Source organism: Halichoerus grypus, chromosome 2 (genome assembly GCF_964656455.1).
Source record: "Halichoerus grypus chromosome 2, mHalGry1.hap1.1, whole genome shotgun sequence".
Taxonomy (NCBI): domain Eukaryota; kingdom Metazoa; phylum Chordata; class Mammalia; order Carnivora; family Phocidae; genus Halichoerus; species Halichoerus grypus.
Genome location: NC_135713.1, coordinates 146,112,044 through 146,136,036, shown reverse-complemented (window position 1 = coordinate 146,136,036; position 23,993 = coordinate 146,112,044). Strand labels below are relative to the sequence as shown.

General features: G+C 39.9%; 1 protein-coding gene across 1 annotated transcript in view; it reads left to right on the top strand.

The window, feature by feature from the left end:
• The window catches only part of LOC144380994 (uncharacterized), a 30,357-nt gene that overhangs the window by 5,052 nt on the left and 1,312 nt on the right, over positions 1-23,993 (top strand). The window contains exon 3 of the mRNA XM_078066424.1: positions 23,463-23,639. Coding sequence (XP_077922550.1) covers positions 23,463-23,639 — 177 coding nt within the window. The remainder of the gene's footprint in view (positions 1-23,462; positions 23,640-23,993) is intronic.

Genomic DNA, 23,993 nt, shown 5'->3' with positions numbered 1-23,993 from the left:
TACAATTCCTTCCTTTTGATCAGTCTCTTAGCTTAACTGAGAGATGTGATCAAAATTTAAGGCATTAGTGCCACTCTCAGATAGCACTCTAGTTCTCACAGCTTTTATTGATCCTTTGTGTGATATTCACAGGTCATGAGGTCATTTTTAAGTTCTTTGATATTCACAGGTTACTTCAGGTTCACAATTTTTAAGTCATCATCCTCTTTTTTTTAATTTTTCTTTTCCTGACATTTGAGTCTTGGGGAGATAATTTGGTTGGTGGCTAGTGGCTATGATGGGGTTTGGAATATAAGTGAGGTTTGGTGGGGTGAGGTCTGGAGCCGACATTTATGACCAAGAAAGAATTCTTGAGATGTCTTTGGTGCAAAATGGTGGCTTATTAAAGCACGGGAACAGGACCTGTGGGCAGAAAGAGTTGCTGCCCCCGGGGTTGTGAGGGGTGGCTGATTATATACTAAGGGATTAGGGGAGGTAAGGAAAAGGGAGGTTTCAAAAGAATTTTCCTATGTTAAAGAAGACTCACAGGATAGCTGAGGCCTTGCCATTTTCTAGTTAAGGTTGTTTTTCCCTCTAGCAAGGCATTAACATTAAGATAGTTGGGAGCGTCCTGGAGGAATGTTACACTCTGCCCACTTCAAGTATCTGTCAATGGGCTGCAGGTTATAAGGACATTTAACTGTATCTACATTTCCTTCGGGAAGCTAGGTTATTGATAGAAGTGCTTTGTTCTTGTGGATTGCTAAGACGTTTGTAAACTGAGGGAGCTTACGATCTCTATAAATTAGCTATTTTTTTCTTAGCTTTAGGGAAGCCAGGAGTGCATGAGGAATGTCACATATATCCCATGGGGGGGGGGGGTTCTGCTTTGTCCTCAGCTTGCCTTCCGTTCCCTCATCAGTTACAAACATGCATTTAAAGCTTTTGAGAGACTATAATGCACAGGGATATTTTAATGATTATGATAAGCAAGAAAACTCCCAATATTTGTAGTGCACCATGGAGCTATGGTCTCCGAGGCTCAAATAACCAAAACAAAACAAGTCGAAGAAAGACCTGTGGAATATGTCACTTTTTAAAGCCAAGTTGCTTGTTCTGTGATCTTAGGTAATTGACCTTCAGTTTCCCTAGAAAGCGTCATCCAAGTACAACAGACGGTGGTGGCCACAGCACGGACACACACCGCCTTGCTCAGCTAAAGACAGTCGAGAGCTACTCTGTTAATCAAGAACAACTTTGGCCAGAGAGTCTAAGGACCATTGTCGGCGCAGCAGATTCTGCAATGTCTTTAAGAATTAAGGAGGGTTTTTTTTTTGTCTTTTAAAAATTGTATTCTCACATTCATTCCTAACCAGGAAGTTTGGTCCTGCCAAGGGAAGCAAATCTTGAGGCTGCTGGGAGGTCTCTTCTAACTTGATGATGTAAATCCAGGGGAGCTGACCAATGAGATATCTTAGGAGCACAGTTAGATAAGCTGAGAGGTACCGCCGGCTGTCTGACCGCTGTCTGGGCGTTTATAGACCCAAGAATGATGACCGCTGCGAAGACAAATTACTTCCACTAGGTGGCACTGCTAACGGACTGATACGGTGTTTTGTCCTTTTTAGCGAGAGAGGAAACACAAGCGGGGGGAGCGGGAGAGGAAGAAGCAGGCTTCCCGCGGAGCAGGTACCCAGTTGGGGGGCTCGATGCCAGGACCCTGGGATCATGACCTGAGCCGAAGGCTGATGCTTAACGACTGAGCCACCCAGGCGCCCCAAGATTTTATTTATTTATTTGAGAGCAAGAGAGTGACACCACGAGAAAGAGAGCACCAGCAGGGGGAAAGGGAGGCGCAGAGGGAAAAGCCGACTCCCTGCTGAGCCAGGGAGCCTAATGGGGCTCAATCAAGACCTGAGCCTAAGGCAGACCCAAACCCACTGAGCCACCCAGGCGCCCCTGTTTTTTTGTTTTGTTAATAATGACAAATCAAGCAGTCTGAAAGACAAAGTTTCCCCCACCCCCACTTTGAATGGCCTGGGAGATACAGATAATGACATTATCTTTCCAGGCCAGTGTCAGAGTAAAACAAAGAAAGAAGAGAAAGGATTTTGCGTTAATTTGATCCAGGATCTTGGGCAGAAGCAGTTCACCTCAATGTCTGTTCCTAGTCAGTTTGATTTGAAGGGCTCCACTTCTTGTATAGGACCAGATGTCATGTGGACTATTTTCCAGCTATGAGATGCATATCCAAGGTTTAAGTCCCTGACGTTTGGCTGCCATCTGGGTAGTGAAGAAGCCCTGGTATAGTCCCTTCCAAGGAGATTCAAGGGATGTCTTGTTTGTAGCAGTTCCAAATGAGAAGGGTGGGAGAAAATTGGAAACATTAGTTTGGAGAGTTGTAGCCAGATTTTTTAGAAAACTAGAATTCAGGATCAAGTCCAATTTAGAGTTATATAACAAAACCTCAAAGACAATTAACAGGATTAGAATCTAATATAAATAAAGATGTGGGGATAATTTATTTTCTTTAAAATGACCCTCATTTTTAATAATAAAACTAATTTGTTTGTATTAAGTTTGGCCTGATTAATTATATAAATACAATAAGAATAGTGATTGACTATATGAATTTTTGGTTTTGTTTTGTTTTTAACTGATTTACTGGAACCTTTTAAGCCAGGGTACTAGGTCGATTTTTTTTTCAAGGGGCTTTATTAGCTCAGTAAACTCATCTTTAGTTCCTAAAACTGACTGATTGTAACCAAACCAACATGAGTTCACTCCATGGTGAGTCAGAAAGTTCACCAAGGGGCGCCTGGGTGGCTCAGTCGTTAAGCGTCTGCCTTCGGCTCAGGTCATGATCCCAGGGTCCTGGGATCGAGCCCCCCATCGGGCGTCCTGCTCCGCGGGAGGTCTGCTTCTCCCTCTCTAGCTCTCTCTCTCTGTCAAATAAATAAATAAAATCTTAAAAAAAAAAAAAAAAGAAAGTGCACCAAGTTGAGTTGTCACACAAAGAAAATTTTTATTTGCAGCAAATAATGAGATCACGAGAATGGCTTCCAAAGCCATGACTTCCAGAGAGAGGGTGAATGGGTTCCTTTTGTTTAGGATGAATATTTAGATAGGGAAGCCTTGCCATCCTATGTAGAGGCAAGACATAAGGTTACACGTGCACCTTAAGGAAACACTCCTATATATACATTGTATGTTGTGTAAATGAGGCTCCTCTTCGGCAGAGCTTTTAGTAGTATAATGAAGTAAAGGTAATTGTAGATCATTCCAGATGTCCCTCCGTGGTCCATCTGCACAGGCATGAGTCAGGTTTAGCTCAAAGGTTCTGGATGGTCTGGGGCAGGAGGACTTGTCAGGGCAGTCGCCATCACCTGGGGGGTAGTTTCCAGTTTCTTTTACCTGAGTCAAGAGGAAAGCTGGAAAGAAGAGCTTAGGTGAAAATGTAAGACAAAGGTTAGTGAGTCTAAGCAGGTGGGCAGTAAAGGCCAGGTCCTGGGGTCTATCTGTGACATGATCATGTTCGAGTTTATGCACATCTCTTTTGAATATGATATTCCAGTCAGAGTTGTGGTGATATAATCACTGTCCTATTATGAGGAGAACAGATTCTCATTGAATTTATGTAAAACAACTAATTACCTTACCAAAAAGGATACTCAAGAGGTTTTGAATTTTGGAGAAATCAGGTAGGGAGAAAAAGTAAATGTTTCACCTGTGTTCACACAGGTATATCTTACCAAATTGTTGATAAGCTTAAGAGAAAAGAGAAAACATTTTCCAGAGTCTGGAAAAACAAAACGGTAGAGAATCATCAATGTTTTAAACAAGTCATAAAAATTAAAATTATCTTCTTCAATTCGTTTAGTTCCCTATTCCTAATTTTTATTCTTTTTGAATCCAGTTTTTCCAGTAGTTTTGGAAATTTTTACCCAATTCAGTTTTATGAGCTGAAGTTGTCAGAAATCTGTATATTAGAGTATTTATTAGATTCCTTTTTATGAATTTCTTTGAAGATAAAACATTTTTATTCCCATGTAAAAACTTCTGTGTAAAACAATAACTGTCTGTAAATGATAAAAGACTTAAATATGGCAGAAAGGTCTGATTAGACCTCATTACAATGCAGGTGACAAAGAAATTTGGTCATTCTTGTGACATATATCACTGTAAGATAATAAATAGAATTATGACTGATAATATTAAATCAGGACACACCACAATTTTAGATATTTTACACACACAATTTCCAGTACACATATTAGTAATATTTACCAATACAATATAAGATTTAGCATCACCGAATTGGCAGTGCTTCCCATGTAATATAACATGCCAAATGAGCCTAATGAATTTAGCCTCTCCCTTTTTATAATGAGAAAGAACAATCCCTTGAAATGTTCCAGTGGCCCTCTGGAAATTTCAAAGTTAATTTGTGGTCAAAAGACTTCATTTTAAAATTTGATTTGGGGAAGTTTATCAAAACTTTCGAAACGTTTTGGACACTTGACTAATAGGATAATAGGTGGCTGTGAAATGATACTTAGTTCTCTGTTTAACCAAAGTGACAAAGACTTCACACGCAAATACAAAAGGTTACATAATTGTCATAATTGTGAGTAAAATTTAGCTTTTTTTTTTAAAGTTTGTACTTATTTGTCAGAGAGAGAGATAGGGAGAGAGAAAGAGAGAGAGCACAAGCAGGGGGAGCTGCAGGCAGAGGGGAGCAGGCTCCCCACCAAGCAAGGAGCCCAATGCGGGACTCAATCCTAGGACCCCAGGATCATGACCTGAGTCTAAGGCAGACGATTAACTGACTGAGCCACCCAGGCATCCCAAAATCAGCTTTTTTAATATTAAAAAGACATAGTTTTCTTAATTAAGGACCTGATGATAATGATATGAAGCACAGAATATTATTTTTTTTATTATTATGTTAGTCACTATACAATACATCATTAGTTTTTGATGTGATCAACGATCCATTGTTTTCGTATAACACCCAGTGCTCCATGCAGTACGTGCCCTCTTTAATACCCATCACCGGGCTCACCCATCCCCCCACTACGCTCCCCCCTAAAACCCTGTTTGTTTCTCAGAGTCCATAATCTCTCATGGTTCATCTCTCCCTCAGATTTCCCCCCGTTCATTTTTCCCTTCCTTCTCCTAATATCCTCCATGTTATTCCTTATGTTCTACAAATAAGTGAAACCATATGATAATTGACTTTCTCTCCTTGACTTATTTCACTTAGCATAATCTCCTCCAGTCCTATCCATGTTGATGTAAAAGTTGGGTATTCATCCTTTCTGATGGCTGAGTAATATTCCATTGTATATATGGACCACATCTTCTTTATCCATTCATCTGTTGAAGGGCATCTCAGCTCTTTCCATAAGTTTGGCTATTGCGGACATTGTTGATATGAACATTGGGGTGCATATGGCCCTTCTTTTCACTACATCTGTGTCTTTGGGGTAAATACCCAGGAGTGCAATTGTCAGGTCATAGGGTAGCTCTATTTTTAATTTTTTGAGGCACCTCCACACTGTTTTCCAAAGTGGCTGTACCAACTTGTATTCCCACCAACAGTGTAAGAGGGTTCCCTTTTCTCCACAACATACCCAAAATTTGTTGTTTCTTTCCCAGTCCATTTTTGCCATTCTGACTGGTGTAAGGTGGTATCTCAATGTGGTTTTGATTTGAATTTCCCTGATGGCTAATGATGACGAGCACTTTTTCATGTGTCTGTTAGCCATTTGTATGTCTTCTTCAGAGAAGTCTTTTCATGTCTTCTGCCCATTTTTTGGCTTGATTATTTGTTTTTTGGGTGTTGAGTTTGAGAAGTTCTTTTTTTTTTAAGATTTTATTTATTTATTTGACAGAGAGAGACAGCGAGAGAGGGAACACAAGCAGGGGGAGTGAGAGAGGGAGAAGCAGGCTTCCCTGCTGAGCAGGGAGCCTGATGTGGGGCTCAATCCCAGGACCCTGGGATCATGACCTGAGCCGAAGGCAGACACTTAATGACTGAGCCACCCAGGCGCCCCGAGTTTGAGAAGTTCTTTATAGGTCTTGGATACCAGCCCTTTATCTGTAGTGTCATGTGCAAATATTTTCTCCCATTCTGTGGGTTGCCTCTTTGTTTTGTTGACTGTTTCCTTTGCTGTGCACAAGTTTTTACCTTGATGAAGTCTGAATAGTTCATTTTTGCTTTTGTTTCCTTTGCCTTTAGGGACGTATCTTGCAAAAGTTGCCTTGTCCAAGGTTGAAGAGGTTACTGCCTATGTTCTCTTCTAGGATTTTGGTGGATTCCTGCCTCACATTTACATCTTTCATCTATTTTGAGTTTATCTTTGTGTCTGGTGTAAGAGAATGGTCCAGTTTCATTCTTCTGCATGTGGATGTCCAATTTTCCTAGCACCATTTATTGAAGAGATGGTCTTTTTTCCATTGCATGTTTTTTCCTGCTTTGTCAAAGATTATTTGACCATACAGTTGAGGGTCCATATCTGGGCTCTCTATTCTGTTCCATTGGTCTAGATGTCTGTTTTTGTGCCAGTACCATGCTGTCTTGGTTTGTAATATAGCTTGAAATCGGGCAACGTGATGCCCCCAGCTTTATTTTTCTTTTTCAACATTTCCTTGGTGATTCGGGGTCTTTTCTGATTCCATACAAATTTTAGGATTGTTTGTTCCAGCACTTTGAAAAATGTCATTGGAATTTTGATTGGCATGGCATTGAAGGTATAGATTGCTCTGGGTAGCATAGACATTTTAACAATATTTATTCTTTAGATCCATGAGCATGGAATATTTTTCCATCTTTTTGTGTCTACTTCAATTTCTTTCATGAGTGTTCTGTAGTTCCTAGAGTATAGATCCTTTACCTCTTCGGTTAGGTTTATTCCGAGATATCTTATGATTTTTGATGCTATTGTAAATGGAATCGTTTCTCTAATTTCTCTTTCTATAGTTGCACTGTTAGTGTATAAGAAAGCAGCTGATTTCTGTGCATTGAATTTGTATCCTGCCACATTACTGAATTGCTGTATGAGTTCTAGTAATTTGGGGGTGGAGTCTTTTGGGTTTTCCACATAAAGTATCATGTCATCTGCGAAAAGGGAGAGTTTGACTTCTTCTTTGTCAATTTGAATACGTTTTATTTCTTTTTGTTGTCTGATTGCTGTTGCTAGGACTTCTAGTACTATATTGAACAATAGTGGTGAGAGTGGGCATCCTTGACGTGTTCCTGATCTTAAGGGAAAGGCTCTCATCTTTTCCCCATTGAGGATGATATTCGCTGTGGGTTTTTCATAGATGGATTTTATGAACTTGAGGAAAGTTCCCTCTATCCCTATACTCTGAAGAGTTTTAATCAGGAAAGGATGCTGTATTTTGTCAAATGCTGTTTCTGCATCAATTGAGAGGACCATATGGTTCTTCTCCCTCCTCTTATTAATGTGTTCTATCACATTGATTGATTTGCGAATGTTGAACCACCCTTGTATCCCGGGGATAAATCCCACTTGGTCGTGGTGGATGATTCTTTTAATGTATTGTTGGATCCTATTAGCTAGGATTTTGTTGAGGATTTTGGAATCCATATTCATCAGGGATATTGGTTTGGGGATTAAGGTAATGCTGGCCTCATAGAATGAGTTTGGAAGTTTTCCTTCTGTTTCTATTTTTTGAAACAGCTTCAGTAGAATAGCTATTATTTCTTCTTTGAATGTTTGGTAGAATTCCCTAGGGAATCTATCAGGCCCTGGACTCTTGTTTTTTGGGAGGTTTTTAATCACTGCTTCAATCTCATTACTGGTTATTGGCCTATTCAGGTTGTCAGTTTCTTTTTGTTTCAGTCTCGGCAGCTTATAGGTTTCCAAGAAGGCCTCCATTTCATCCAGATTGCTCAGTTTCTTGGCATATAGTTGTTGATAATAATTTCTAAGAATTGTTTCTATTTCCTTGGTGTTAGTCGTGATCTCTCCACTTTCATTCATAATTTTATTAATTTGGGTCCTTTCTCTTTTCTTTTGGATAAGTCTGACCAGTGGTTTATCGATCTTATTAATTCTTTCAAAGAACCAGCTTCTCGTTTTGTTGATCTGATCTACTGTGTTTCTGGTTTCTAATTCATTGATTTCTGCTCTAATTTTAATTATTTCTCTTCTATGGCATGGCTAAGGCGTCATTTGTTGCTTTTTCTCTAGTTCTTTAGGGGGTAGAGTTAGTGAATTTGGGATTTTTCTATTTTTTAGAGTGAGGCTTGGATGGCTATGTATTTCTCCCTTAGGACTGCCTTTGCAGTATCCCCTAGGTTTTGGACCGATGTGTTTTCATTCTCCATGAATTGTTTAAGTTCTTTGATTTCCTGGTTGAGCCAAACATTCTTGAGCAGAGTGGTCTTTAGCTTCCAAGTGTTTGAATTTCTGCCAAATTTTGTCTTGTGATTGAGTTCCAGTTTTAAAGCACTGTGGTCTGAGAATATGCAGGGAATAATCTCAATCTTTTGGTATTGGTTCAGACCTGATTTATGACCCATTATGTGGTCTATTCTGGGGAAAGTTCCATGTGTGCTCGAGAAGAATGAGTATTCTGTTGTTTTAGGGTGGAATGTTCTGTATATATCTATGAGGTCCATCTGGTCCAGTGTGTCATTCAAAGCTCTTGTTTCTTCGTTGATTTTCTGCTTAGATGATCTGTCCATTGCTGAGAGTGGAGTATTGAGGTCTTCTACAATTAACGTATTGTTATCAATGTGACTCTTTATTTTGGTTAACAGTTGGCTTATGTAGATGGCTGCTCCCATGTTGGGGGCATAGATATTTACAATTGTTAGATTTTCTTGTGGGATAGACCCTTTAAGAATGTTATAGTGTCCTTCTGTGTCTCTAACTATAGTCTTTAGTTTAAAATCTAATTTGTCTAATATAAGAATTGCTACCCCAGCTTTCTTTTGAGGTCTGCTGCCATGGAAGATGGATCTCCATCCCTTCACTTTCAGACTGAATGTATCTTAAGGTTCAAAATGAGTCTGTTGTAGGCAGCATATGGATGGGTACTGTCTTTTTATCCGATCTGCAACCCCGTGCCGTTTTATGGGAGCATTTAGGCCTTTCACGTTGAAAGTGATTATTGAGAGATATGAATTAATTGTCATCATGTTGCCTGTGAAGACGTTGTTTTTATAGATTGTCCCTGTAAATTTCTGTTGTATATCATTCTTGGGGTCTTTCTCCTTTTATTGAACCCCCCTTAATATTTCTTGCAGGGCTGGCTTAGTGGTCACATATTCTTTCAGTTTCTGCCAGTCGTGGAAGCTCCTTGTCTCTCCATCCATTGTAAATGACAGCCTTGCCGGATAAAGTATTCTTGGCTGCATGTTCTTCTCATTTAGTACCCTGAATATGTCTTGCCAGGCCTTTCTGGCTTGCCAGGTCTCTGTGGATAGGTCTGAAGTTATTCTGATGTTCCTCCCTCTGTACGTAAGGAATCTCTTCCCCCTAACTGCCCTGAAGATGGTTTCCTTGGTTCTAAGATTTGCAAGTTTTACTATTACATGCCGGGGTGTTGGCCTGTTTTCCTTGATCTTGGGAGGGGTCCTCTCTGCCTCTAGGACACGAATGTTTGTTTAATTCCCCAGATTAGGGAAGTTCTCAGCTACGATTTGCTCAAATATATCTTCTAGTCCTCTCTCTCTCTCTCTCCACCCCCTCCGGGATTCCAATAATTCTGACATTGGAACGTTTCATGGTGTCACTTATTTCTCTGATTCTATTTTCATGGATTCTGAGTTGTTTTTCCCTGGCCTCCTCTTTTCCCTTATCATCTATTAAATTGTCTTCCAGGTCACTGATTTGTTCTTCTGCCTCACTTACCCTAGCTGTTAGATTATCTAGATTAGATTGGATCTCATTGATAGCATTTTTAAATTCTGCCAATTCAGCTTTCATTTCTGCCCTTAGAGCCTCTATGTTTTCATTAATTGGTTTTTCCATTCTAGCTATTGTCTTCACAATTGCTAGCCTGAATTCCATCTCCGACATCTTGGTTATATCTGCATCCATTTGTAAATCTGCTGCATAAGTCATAATCTCTGAGTCTTTCCTATTTTGGGGCTTCCTCGTAGTCATTCTGTTGATGGGTGGTTGAGGGAATGTATAGAGTCCAAATTATTGACCAGAACCTAAGCAAGGTGTACCTGTTTTCTAGGGACCTTATGGTTGCTGGCCTCCTGTTCTCCCAGCCTGTCTTCTGGGGGAGGGGCCTGTTCCACTGTTACTCAGGCAACCTATTTGGGCAGAGTTGCCCTGCCTCCCTGTTGTGGGGGATGGGCTCAGTGGGAACCGTTTTTTGGGGGCTTTTGTTCTCTGGCGGCTTTCCCTTGCAGCTTTCCGCGTCTTTTCAGAGAGTCAGAGCAGAAGAGACCATTTCCAACCCTCTGCCTCAGAGCAGAGAGATCGCAGTCTGTTCTTCAGTGAGCTCTCCAGGCCACACTATCTCCGTTTCTGTCTGTGCTGCTATAAACTGTAGCATCCTGGGTTGTTTGCCCCTCGGCAGATCTCCCAGTCCTTGCCTCCAGGTCGGGGCTCGTCTCTGCCCTTTGTGCTTCTAAAACCGCCAGCCGCTCCCAGTTCACAGCTGCAACCCTGCCACTCTGGGTTTCTGTCAGGGGGGCTGCCCTAAAGTCCTTTCCCGCCACTACCAGTCTGTGAGTTTGTACCCTGTCCGCAGCATGGGAGGCTATCTCTCACTGTCGGTGTAGGATCCCCATGGCCAGGCTCCCTCCCACTGCCGTTTATCCTCCAATATCTGCCCGTGGAATCATGCTCCCCTACTTCGTACCTCGAAACCAACCGCCTGCGTTATTCTATTTGTAGAGATCCAGATCTTCTTACATCTCAGGCTGATTTCATGGGTGCTCAGAGTGGTCTGGTAGATATCCAGCTCAATTCCAGGGACCAGTTGGAATAGGGTCCCCTACTCCTCCACCATCTTTTCCCCCTCCACTCCACAGTCACACAGAATATTATTTTGATAAAATAGAAAATGCTTGTTTTCCAGGCAGATAATTTGGAAAGGTCAAAGAAATAAATAAATAAAAATTTTGTGATGTCTTATCAAGAGCAGACCAACAGTTCAAAAACTTGTCCTTTTAGAAAGAGAAAACCAAATTTTAATTTTGTACCAGCATACTTTTTATATTAAAACTTTTTCTTCAATAAATTCATTTTAATCTTAGCCACCTTGACCACATATCAAAATTCCTTTTCAAAGATTCCTTTTCCACAAATCTTCTATAGCATTCTCTTTTTTAACATTCAAATTTTGTCCTAAATTTTCACTCTTTAAATAATCAGCCTCATTTTAGGACAAAATTATTTTTTCATCACCACCAACAAAATGCATTTCCATTCCTCATACCTTCTTTTACTGTAAGCATATATCCTACTTTACTTGTGTGTGGAGGTGTTTTCCTTACTATTTCTAGTAGTTTTTTTTTTTTAAGATTTTATTTATTTATTTGAGAAAGAGAAAGAGAGAGCACAAGCAGGGGAAGCAGCAGAGGGAGAGTGAGACTCCCTTCTGAGCAGGGAGCCCCATTTGGGGCTCAGTCCCAGGACCCTGGGATCATGACCTGAGCAGAAGACAGATGCTTAACCACCTGAGCCACCCAGGCGCCCCACTATTTCTAGTAGCTTTAACCACATACATTAAGTAGAATTTTTAACACCTAGGAAGTTTGATTTCTAGCAAAAACTAAGTAGTAAGAAATTGTGAACTGTTATACCACGAATATTTAAATTGGCAAATTTATGAATACATTTCATAATTTCTGGAGATATGCTTTCTTAGAGTACACTCTTTAAATAAAGCACAAAAAAAGTCTGCTAAGAGATCCATATTTAATTTCCATGTAAAAAGGAAGCCAAAAGTAAATAAACCTATGTTCAGTAATTAATGCTTCATTATCTTACTTGGAAATGTTCTAGATTTTCAGTAAAGTTAACTTAAATCATCACTTAGCGAAACTTTAAAAGTTTCAAGTTGCCAAAAAGATTTTGGAAACTATTTTTAAATAAGAGTTTTATTATACCAAGTTATTATTGACAAATTTTATAACAGATACCATGAGCTTATTTTAGTAAACCAAGGTAAACATTTTATATTTGATGTTGATGACTCTAAAGACATGCCTGTTTTAAGTAATCTGACACACTTAAATTAGCTTTATTACCAAATATTTTCTCAGATCACATGAACCTGAAATTCAATGTGGTTGTTTTTATTTTATTTTTGAGAATTTTTTTAAAAGTTTTATTTACGTAAGTAATCTCTGCACCCAACATGGGGCTCAAACTCATGACCCCAAGATCAGTAGTCACATACTCTTCCAACTGAGCCAGCCAGGTGCCCCTGTTTTTGAGAATTTTTATGAATACTAAAATTATGTAAGTGCTTCATTTTCTTTAAGCTGATTAAATAGAGCTGTTTTACAAGTTAATTTTAGCAATATGTTAGAGATAGAAAATGTCGTATATTCACAATAGACATACAGATATAGAGATCTTGTAGTTATTAATATTTGTGAAAAAGATTTTTGAGATTTGTATTCATCCCTGGAAGAAATCTTGAGGCTGAGGTCTAGAATTTAGGCAGGCAAGTCCTTTTGGCAGTTCATATTTTAAAAAGGTCTCTGTTCTTTCTTTCTTTCTTTCTTTTTCTTTCTTTCTTTCTTTCTTCTTTCTTTCTTTTTCTTTCTTTCTTTCTTTTTCTCTTTCTTTGTTTTTCTTTTTCTTTCTCTTCTTTCTTGCTTTCTTTTTCTTTCTTTCTTTCTTTGTTTTTCTTTAGTCTCAGGTGACCTGGGTTTATATTTTAAAGACATGATAAGATTTATAACTTCAAGGGATAGATAAAGAATGCAGGTTCCCCCATGAAGGACTTTGTTTTCTAAGGCCAATAATTTAAAAGCCTTTTGAGATAAACAGTGGAGGTTTTGGGTTTGGTAAAGGAAGAGGTGAACTCTGGCTTCTAGAGTTGCATTTCTAGTTTTGTAAAGGTTTGTAAGACAAGAACTGTTGCTTTTAATTACTCAAAGAATTGAGTTCTAGCCTGGATGTGATGTTGAAGGACTAACATATACATCCACCTATGTTAATTTTTTTTTTTTAGTTTTAGTTTTTCCTTGACTGTTTAAAGGAATAATGTAGAAGTTTATCAGAATATCCTTCAGTATCTCATCAACTCTAGGAGGGACTCCTAAGGAGCCCTCCTTCAAAGGTAGATAGGGGTGTCTGGTGAACTTTTGTTTGTGGTCATGCAAAGACAATTCAGAGGATAACTAGAATGAGGATTGAAATAAAGGAGGGTAGAGGGAAGCAGTAAGATTGTGTCAGTCTTATAGCCTTCTGTATTAGGTACATCTTACAACTTTTAAATTTTTTATTACTCTTTTTTTGCTGTGAAACTTCCAGTGAAGTTATTTTTGGAATTTTGAAGCCTTTGATTTTAAGTACACATCTTAAATGATCTTATCTAATTGAAACATTCTTCATAATGGCCATTATAATTCTGGGTTGTAATTCCCCTGAAGGCTGGTAGCAGTTTGGTAGGATCCTAACTACAAATGAAGTTTAGCCCACATTTCTGTCCAGCCATATCTAGTCACGAATACGGCATAGCTAACATTTCTGTCCGGCCTTATTTTGGTGTACCCCAACCTGACAGCTACCAAGCCAAGTTCTTCAGGACCCAAAACAAGGTTGTAGATTTTTATAGTATCCAGGACCATAGTTCTTAGATATAAAATAAGCTGGTGTGTGAGAAGATGGAGCACTTAACTCTTTGGATTTGAAGGATCCCATTCTCTTATTATTTATTTATTATTTTAATTTTAGCCAAGCCTTTACCTCATCTGCACATTAACAGAAACCAACAGTTCTGAGGAAACAGCAGTATGGACACCAACAGTAGCTAAAGAACTAGGGGCTGGGGCACAGACTGAACCAGCACACCTCCAAGAATAGGGAGTGTGGACAGATTCCAAACAAATGACAAACTGCGGCTGCCACCACTGTTCCCAACGTGGACTCTGAGAACAGAACCAAAGGCTGAGCTTGAGAAGTTACAGCAAATTGGCCAACAGAGGATCCTGTGTGCACCACCAGCAATTCTGTGTGGACTGAAGCTGCGGACCCTAGCAGATGGGGACTACAAACTGGAACTGGGGAAGGAATTAAACCTGCAAACATCAGTGAATGACTGAACTAAGGGCTTTATAAAGACTGACTCTTCGTTGGTGCCTCTTCTCAATCTAGACTGACCCATTAACCCTGGACTGGAAAACCAATAAGATCACTAGCCTGGTGCAAAGAAAGCAGAGCTCAAACAGAGAGGTAGTTAACAATGGCCCCCAGAAACTGTGATAAAGACCATGAACTCAGAAGGGTTTTCAGGGAGCCATGCCTGTGTTTCTCATGTTCTGAGTGCTGTCAGAACTTGTCTTTGGAGACCAGTGCTGCCCCTGAATCTGTTAGACACACACACAAATTCAACTGAGTAAATTTGAAGGTCTAGTTGGCTTCTCTAAACAATTTATAGATCAGGCAGCTTCCCATCTAATAAGTAGAGGGGAGCTCTACTGAGCTGCAGATAAGGAAAGGAAATGTTTTGTTTTGTTTTGTTTTTATTATGTTATGTTAATCACCATACATCATTAGTTTTTGATGGAGTGTTCCATGATTCATTGTTTGCGTATAATACCCAGTGCGCCATGCAGTACGTGCCCTCTTTAATACCCATCACCAGGCTAACCCATCTCCCCACCCCCCTCCCCTCTAGAACTCTCAGTTTGTTTTTCAGAGTCCATAGTCTCTCATGGTTCATCTTCATTTTTCCCTTCCTGCTATCTTCTTCTTTTTTTTTTTTTAACATATAATGTATTATTTGTTTCAGAGGTACAGATCTGTGATTCAACAGTCTTACACAATTCACAGTGCTCACCATAGCACATACCCTCCCCAGTGTCTATCACCCGGCCACCCCATCCCTCACACCCCCACCACTCCAGCAACCCTCAGTTTGTTTCCTGAGATTAAGAATTCCTCCTATCAGTGAGATCATATGATACATGTCTTTTTCTGATTGACTTCTTATGCTGAGCGAAATAAGTCAATCAGAAAGGAAATGTTTTTAAAGGTAGAGGGAGGGCATTACAAAAAGGGATTTTATATTAGCCAGAAATGCATTGTTTCAACAATGTCACCCTCCTAAAAGGGAAGGAGTCTCTTAGGGGCTGGCCTCCTAGTGCTGACCAGAAAATTCTAGTTTGGCTGGTTAAAGGTTAGTGTGGAAGGGTTGAAACTGCAGTTAGGTTAGGTATAAAACTGATGTGGGACCTTAATGTAAGTGACTCCATTTCTCCATTTTAGACCTGTGCTTTTCTTTTTAACAGTAGTCCTATTTTTAATTTTTTGAGGATTCTTTATACTACTTCACATAGTGGCTGTGCCAGTTTACAAACCCAACACAATAGTTTCCTTTTCTCCACATCTTCATCAGCAATTGTTATTTCTTGTCTTTTTGGTGGAATTCTAAAAGGGGTGAGGTCACGTTGGTTTTGATTTGAATTTTGTATTGACTAGTGAGTGATGTTGGATATTTTTTCATACACCTGGTGGCCATTCTTATATCATCTTTAGAAAAATGTCTACTTAGGTTTTTTGCTTTTTTTTTAAGATTTTATTTATTTATTTTGGGGAGAATGAGAGAGAGCACAAGAGGGGGGAGGATCAAAGGGAGAAGCAGAATCCCTGCTGAGCAGGGAGCCTGATGTGGGACTCAGTCCCAGGACCCTGGAATCATGACCTGAGCCAAAGGCAGACGCTTAACCCACTGAGCCACTTAGGCGCATGCTTTTTTTTTAATGTTTTACTTTTTTCTTTTCTTTTTTTTTTAATTCAATTAGCCAACATATAGTACATCATTAATTTTTGATAAAATGTTCAGTGATTCATTAGTTGCCTATAGCACACAATGCTCATCATATCACATGCTCTCCTTATTGCCCATCACCGAGTTACCCACATCCCTTTCCGCAACCCTCATTTTGTTTCCCGAAGTCAGAGTCTCATATGGTTTGTCTCCCTCTCTGATATCTTCCCATTCAGTTTTCCCCTCCTTTGCCTATGATCCTCTGCACTATTCCTTATGTTCCACATGTGAGTGAAACCAGTGATACTGTCTTTCTTTGACTGACTTATTTCACTTAGCATAATAACCTCCAGTTCCATCCATGTCGATGCAAATGGTAGATATTCATCCTTTCTGATGGCTGAAAAATATTCCATTGTATATATTAACCACATCTTCTTTATCCATTCATCTACTGAAGGACATCATATCTCCTTCCAGTTTGGCTATTGTGGACATTGCTGCTATGAACATTGGGATGCAAGTGCCCCTTCTTTTCACTACATCTGTATCTTTGGGGTAAATATCCAGTAGTGCAATTGCTGGGTCGTAAGGTAGCTCTATTATTAACATCCCGAGGAACCTCCATACTGTTTTACAGAATGGCTGTACCAGCTTGCATTCTCACCAACAGTGTAAGAGGGTTCCTCTTTCTCTACATCCTCACCAACATTTGTTGTTCCCTGTCTTGTTAATTTTAGCCATTCTAACTGGTGGAAGGTGGTATCTCATTGTGGTTGTGATTTGTAATTCCCTGATGGCAGTGATGTGGAGCATTTTTTCTTGTGTCTGTTGGCCATTTGTATCTCTTCTTTGGAGAAGTGTCTATTCATGTCTTCTGACCATTTCTTGCCTGGATTATTTGTTTTTTGGGTGTTGAGTTTTAGAAGTTCTTTATAGATCTTAAGATCCCAGCCCTTTATCTGATACATCATTTGCAAATATCTTCTCCCATTCCTTAGGTTGCCTTTTAGTTCTCATGATTGTTTCCTTTGCTCTGCACTTTTTATCTTGATGAAGTCCCAAAAGTTCATTTTGGCTTTTGTTTCCCTTGCCTTTAAAGATGTGTCTTGCAAGAGGTTGCTGTGGCCAAGGTCAAAGAGATTACTGCCCATGTTTTCCTCTAGGATTTTGATGGATTCCTGTCACACATTGAGGTCTTTCATCCATTTTGAGTTTATCTTTGTGTATGGGGTAAGAGAATGGTCCAGTTTCATCCTTCTGCATGTGGCTGTCCAATTTTCCCACACCATTTATTGAAGAGACTGTCTTTTCCCATTCAATATTCTTTCCTGCTTTGTCGAAATTAGTTGACCATAATGTTGAGGGTCCATTTCTGGGGTCTCTATTCTGTTCCATTGACCTATGTGTCTGTTCTTGTGCCAGTACCATGCTGTCTTCAAGATCACAGCTTTGTAATATACCTTCAAAGTCAGGCATTGTGATGCCCCCAGCTTTGGTTTTCTTTTTCAACATCCCCTGGCTATTTGAGGTATTTTCTGGTTCCATACAAATTTTAGGATTGTTTGTTCCAGCTCTGTGAAAAATGTCAGTGGTATTTTGATAGGGATTGCTTTGAATGTGTAGATTGCTCCAAGTAGCATAGACATTTTAACAATGTTTATTTTTCCAATCCATGAGCATGGAATGTTTTTTCCATCTCTTTGTGTCTTCCTCAATTTCTTTCGTAAGTGTTCTGTAGTTTTTAGAGTATAGATCCTTTACCTCTTTGGTTAGGTTTATGCCTAGGTATCTTATGATTTTTGGTGCAATTATAAATGGAATCAGTTCCTTAATTTCTCTTTCTTCAGTCATATTGTGAGTGTATAGAAATGCAACTGATTTCTGTGCATTGATTTTGTATCCTGCCACATTGCTGAATTGCTGTATGAGTTCTAGCAATTTTGGGGTGGAGTCTTTTGGTTTTCCACATAAAGTATTATATCATCTGCAAAGAGAGAGAGTTTGATTTCTTCTTTGCCAATTTGATTGCCTTTTATTTCTTTTTGTTATCTGATTGCTGAGGCTAGGGCTTCTAGTACCATGTTGAACAATAGTGGTGAGAGTGGGCATCCCTGTCATCTTCCTGACCTTAGGGGAAAAGCTCTCAGTTTTTCCCCATTGAGAATGACATTCACTGTGTGCTTTTCATAGATGGCTTTTATGATATTGAGGTGTGTTCCCTCTATCCCTATACTCTGAAGAGTTTTAATCAAGAAAGGAAGCTGTATTTTGTCAGATGCTTTTTCTGCATTAATTGAGAGGATCTTATGGTTCTTGTCTTGTCTTTTATTAATGTGCTTTAACACATTGATTTGCAAATGTTGAACCACCCTTGCATTCAAGCAATAAATCCCACCTGGTCATGGTGAATAATTCTTTTAATGTAATGTTGGATCCCATTGGCTAGGATCTTCGTGAGCATTTTGGCATCCATGTTCATCAGGGATATTGGTCTGTAATTCTCCTTCTTGATGAGGTCATTGCCTGGTCTTGGGATCAAGGTAATGCTGGCCTCATAGAGGAGTTTGGAAGTTTTTCTTCTGTTTCCATTTTTTGATACAGCTTCAGTACAATAGGTGTGATTTCTTCTTTAAATGTTTGGTAGAATTCCCCTGGGAAGCCATCTGGCCCTGGACTCTTGTTTGTTGGGAGGTTTTTGATGACTGCTTCAATTTCCTTACTGGTTATTGGTCTGTTCAAATTGTCTATTTCTTCCTCTTTCAGTCTTGTTAGTTTATAAGTTTCCCGGAATGCATCCATTTTTTCCAGATTGCTTAATTTCTTGGCATATAGTTGCTGATAAAAATTTCTAACAATTTTTTTTTATTTTCTTGGTATTAGTCATGATCTCTCCCCTTTCATTCATAATTTTATTAATTTGGGTCCTTTCTCTTTTCTTTTGGATAAGTCTGGCCAGAGGATTATGGATCTTATTAATTATTTCAGAGAACCAGCTTCTAATTTCATTGATCTGTTCTACTGTTCTTCTGGCTTCCATTTCATTGATTTGTGCTCTACTCTTTATTCTCTTCTCCTGCTTGGTTTGGGCTTTATTTGCTGTTCTTTCTCCAGGTCATTTAGGTGAAAGTTTAGTTTTTGCATTTTGGATTTTTCTAATTTTTTGAGAGAGGCTTGGATGGCTATAGATTTCCCTCTTAGGACTGCCTTTGCAGTATCCCATAGGTTTTGAACTGAAGCGTTTTCATTTTCATTAGCTTCAATGAATTGTTTAAGTTCTTCGTTAATTTCCTGGTTGATCCATTCATTCTTTAGCAGGATGCTCTTTAACCTCCAAGTGTTTGAGTTCCTTCCAAATTTCTTCTTGTGATTGAGTTCCAGTTTCAAAGCACTGTGTTTTGAAAACATGCAGGGAATAATCTCGATCTTTTGGTATCAGTTGTGACCCAATATGTGATGTATTCTGGAGAAAGTTCCATGTGCCCTGTAGAAGAATGAGTATTCTGTTGTTTTAGGATGTAATGTTCTATATATTTCTATGAAGTCCATCTGGTCCAATGTGTCATTCATAGGTCTTGTTTCTTTGTTGATCCTCTGCTTAGATGATCTTTGCATTGCTGTGAGTGGGGTGTTGAAGTCTCCTGCTATTAATGTATTATTATCAATATGTTTCTTTACTTTGGTTATTAATTGTTTTATGTAATTGGCTGTTCCCACATTGGGGGCATAGATAGTTACAATTGTTAGATCTTCTTGTTGGATAGACCCTTTAAGTATGATAATTTGTCCCTCTACATCTCTTACTACAGTCTTTGTTTTAAAATCTAATTTGTTTGATATGAAGATTGCTACCCCAGCTTTCTTTTGAGGTCTATTAGTGTGGTAAATGGTTCTCCATTCCTTCACTTTCAATCTGGAGGTGTCTTTAGGTTCAAAATTCATCTCCTGTAGACAGCATATGGATGGGTCCTGCTTTTTTGTCCAATTTGCAACCCTGTGTCTCTTGATGGGAACATTCAGCCCATTTACATTTAGAGTAACTATTGAAAGATATGAATTTAGTGCATTGTATTGCCTGTCAAGTCCCTGTTTCTGTAGATTGACAGTATTACTTTTTGGTCTATGTTACTCTTGTGCTTTCTCTTCACTTACAGGATCCCCCTTAATATTTCTTGCAGGACTGGCTTGGAGGTCACATATTCTTTCAGTTTCTGTCTGTCCTGGAAACGCTTTATTTCCCCTTCCATTCTGAATGACAGCCTTGCTGAATAAAGTATTCTTGGCTGCATGTTCTTTTCATTTAGTACCCTGAATATATCTTGCCAGTCTTTTCTGGCCTGCCAGATTTCTATTGATAGATCTGATGTTATTCTGATGTTCCTCCCTCTGTACGTAAGAAATCTCTTCCCCCAGCTGCTCTCAGGATAGCTTTCTTGGCTCTAAGATTTGCAGGCTTCACTATTATATGTTGGGGTGTTGATCTATTTTTATTGATTTTGGGAGGAGTCCTCTTTGCCTCTTGGACGTGAATGTTTGTTTCCTTCCCCAGATTAGGGAAGTTCTCAGCCTTGATTTGCTCAAATATACCTTCTAGACCTCTCTCTCTCCACCCCTTCTTGGATCCCGATGATCCTGATATTGGTTCTTTTCAATGTATCATTAATTTCTCTCTCTTTTCATGTCCTATGAGTTGTTTTTCTCTCTTTTCTTCATTTTCCTTCCTTTCCATCAATCTCTCTTCTAGATCACTTATTCTCTCTTCTGCCTCCTTTACCCTGGCTGTTAGAGTATCCAGTTTAGACTGCATCTCATTCATAGCATATTTATGTTCAGCTTGATTAGATCTCATTTCTGTCCTTAGAGATTCTGTATTGTCATGTATGCTTTTTTCAAGCCTAGCTATTAGCTTTATCATTGCTATCCTGAATTCTATCTCTGACATCTTGCTTATATCCATATCCATTAGTTCCATGGCAGAGGACATTGTCTCTGGTTCTTTTCTTTGTTGTGAGTTCCTCCTCCTAGTCATTCTGCCAAAGGATGTTTGAGAGAATGAACAGAATCCAAAATATCAACCATGACCCAAGCAAAATGCACCCTAGAAAAAAGTTGAAGTGTCAGAAGCTACCACAGATATGCAACCAAAGCTAAGATGATCCAAAATAATTTAAAAAAAAAAAAAAAAGGAGGGGAAAGAGAGACAATAATCTCTCAGGGTGGACAAAGCAGGGTGACCTGCTTGTTCTTGATTGATTTTTGGTCTCTGTGTTAGAAGACATTATATCCCCAAATTTCAAAGCAATGAGAACTTATATATATATATATATATAGAGATAGATAAAGTTGAATAGTGAAAAATGGAGTAGTATGAGTTAGAAATCTATAAAACATAGATGTGAAAAAAATAGAAGTTAAAAAGCAACTTAAAAACATAAGTTGGGAAAATAATCTATTTGAAATGGTAACAGGGTTAAAAAAAAAAAAGAATAAAGAAATGTAAAATTTTAGTCTGAAGTATAAACAAGTTGTGAGGGGACACCTGGAGCTCAATATACTATTTTCCCCTGGTGCTGGAGTTTTACAGTCCTGTGGGAAATAAGCTTGCCATTCACCTGTTCTTCCAGTCTGTCTTCTGGGGGAGGGGCCTGCTGCTTGGCTTCTCAGGTGTCTTTGCCTGGGTGGAATTGACACCCCCTCTGTGAGGGGGATGGGCTTAATGTGAGCTGGCGGTCTGTGTGGCTTTTGTTCCCTGTGGCTTTGCGTGCCTCTTTAGAGGGTTAGAACAAATACGGCTGTGCAGGGATCTCTGACCCAGAGCCGCAAGGCCATTGTCCCCTTTCTTCAATAAAACCTCAGGTCAAACGGTCTCTAATTCTGTGTGTACCAAACTCCACAGACTCGTGCTATTCACACCCTCTGCAGTTCTCCCAGGGAGAGTGTGAGGGACCCTCGAGCTTCTCTGTGTTTTGTGTCTTTACAGTTGCGAGTGGCCATGGGCTCATCCATGCACTCTCTTCCGCCACTCCCAGGTCATGGCTTGGTGCCACCCCAGTGTCTTTTAGGCCACACCACCCTGAGAGCTGTTGCCTAGGCGTGGGTGCAGTCTTTTTGTGTGGCAAACCACCAAATCCCATGGCTCGCGCCCACTGCCACTCTCTCAGAAGGAGTTCCAGTGACCCTCGAGTGTCTCTGCACTTTGTGTCTTTCAAACCTCAAACGGTTGTGGGCTTGTGCATTCACCCAGTTCCACTGCTCCTAGGTCACGGCTGGGTGCCACCCTAGTGTCCTTCCCGGGGTTGCTGCCACCCTGAGAGCTGTTGCTCTGTTTCGTACCTCCCTGGGGATGTTAAACAGCTCACACCTTCCAGTCCTTTTCAGGGTGCTCAGGCAAAGAGCAGTCTCCCTACTGGTCTGTCTCATGGTTTATGGTGACCAGAGCTGGGAGTTCCTTCTGGGCTCACTGACCATAACCAGCCTCCCCACTCCACTGCTTTGGCACTCTATCTGTTCAGGCTCCCCCTTCTTTCTGAGAGTCCTGGGATCCTGAGACCACAATCATCCCCTAGACTTCTGCCCTATTCATCCGCTGTGCCCTTTTCAGAAAGGGATGTCTCTCATTGGAGCTGATTTCTAAGGGTCCCAATTTTGCACTCTGGTGTTATATCATTTTCCAGTGGCCAACTTATGTGGGCTCCCTCCCCCCTCCGTTTATCTTCTGATATTTCCCTGGAAGAGTCAAGATTTTGAACCTCCTACCTTGCAAAAAGTAGTTGTTTTTCTGCTTGTAGAGATCCAGATATATTTTCTTACATCTCAGGTTGAATTCATATGTGTTCAGAATGGTTTGATAGATACCCAGCTAAATTCGAGGAACCAGATGAAATGAGGTCCCCTACTCTGCCACCATCTTGCCCCTTCCCCCTAATGTGTCTAGGCCTCCATCTTAAAAGTTACCCCTTTAGGGTGCCTGGTGGCTCAGTCAGTTGAGCGTCTGACTCTTGATTTCGGGTCAGGTCATGGTCTCCAGCTCATGAAATTGAACCCCACATTGGGCTCCACGCTTGTTGGGGAGTCTGCTTAGAATTCTCTCTCTCCCTCTGCCTTTCCCTCTGCCCTTCCTCCCACTCGTGCTCTCTCTCTCGCACTCTCTCTCTTTCTCTAAAATGAATGAATAAATCTTTTTAAAAAAATTAATAAAAGTTACCTCTTCAATGAGGCCTTTCCTGACCACCCTATAAATTTCAACCACACCCTGTATTTCCTGTTTTTTCTGTTTCTGTTTCTAGTATCTGTCATTGTCTTATATACCATGTATTTTTCTTCTTTCTTTTTGTCTGCCTCCCCCACCAGAAAGCTCTATGAGGGCAGGGATTTTTATGGTAACTCCTCTGTTGAGTGTCACCTCCAGAACGCTGGGGAGCGTTGCAGGGGAGGGTGAACTGGGCAGACCAAGTTCTAAGTGCTTTGTGAGCATGGGTACATTTGCCTGCCACTGGCAAATAGCCAGCCAGTTTTGTTTTTTGTGTTTTTTTAAACAGCTTCCTGGGAGATTAAGATGAATGACCTCGAGGAGAAGGATGTTGATGAATTCAACTCTAATGGCTTTAAGTGCCCAACATGCTTTGCAGTGATGGGAAGAAAGTGTGACAATGAGCTCAAGTGGTGCACAGCTGATAAAATCAAATGTGTTGAATTTTCTGGCATCATAAACACAGGTACTTTTCTAGTATGCAATATCGTATAGACACACTACAAGTGGTGCTCTCTCACATGCTTAAGGGTGTATGTCCCAATGGTAATGTTGAGGAGAAACCAGCTTTTGTCCAGATTTCTTAGAAATGAAGATACTGTAGTAGCCTCACTCTGAAAATATATCTAACTGGCTTTTTCACACTCTTTGATTTATTTATAAATTTTTACATGCTTTTATCAACAAACTCTGCTAGCTTTGAGGATGCTGGTTCAGCATATTTGATGAACCTTCATCCTCCTCAAACTTCCATTATTTTTTTTAAACATGGGTAATTTGTGTCCTCCACTACCTCTGGGGTTTTTAATTTTCAAAGTAA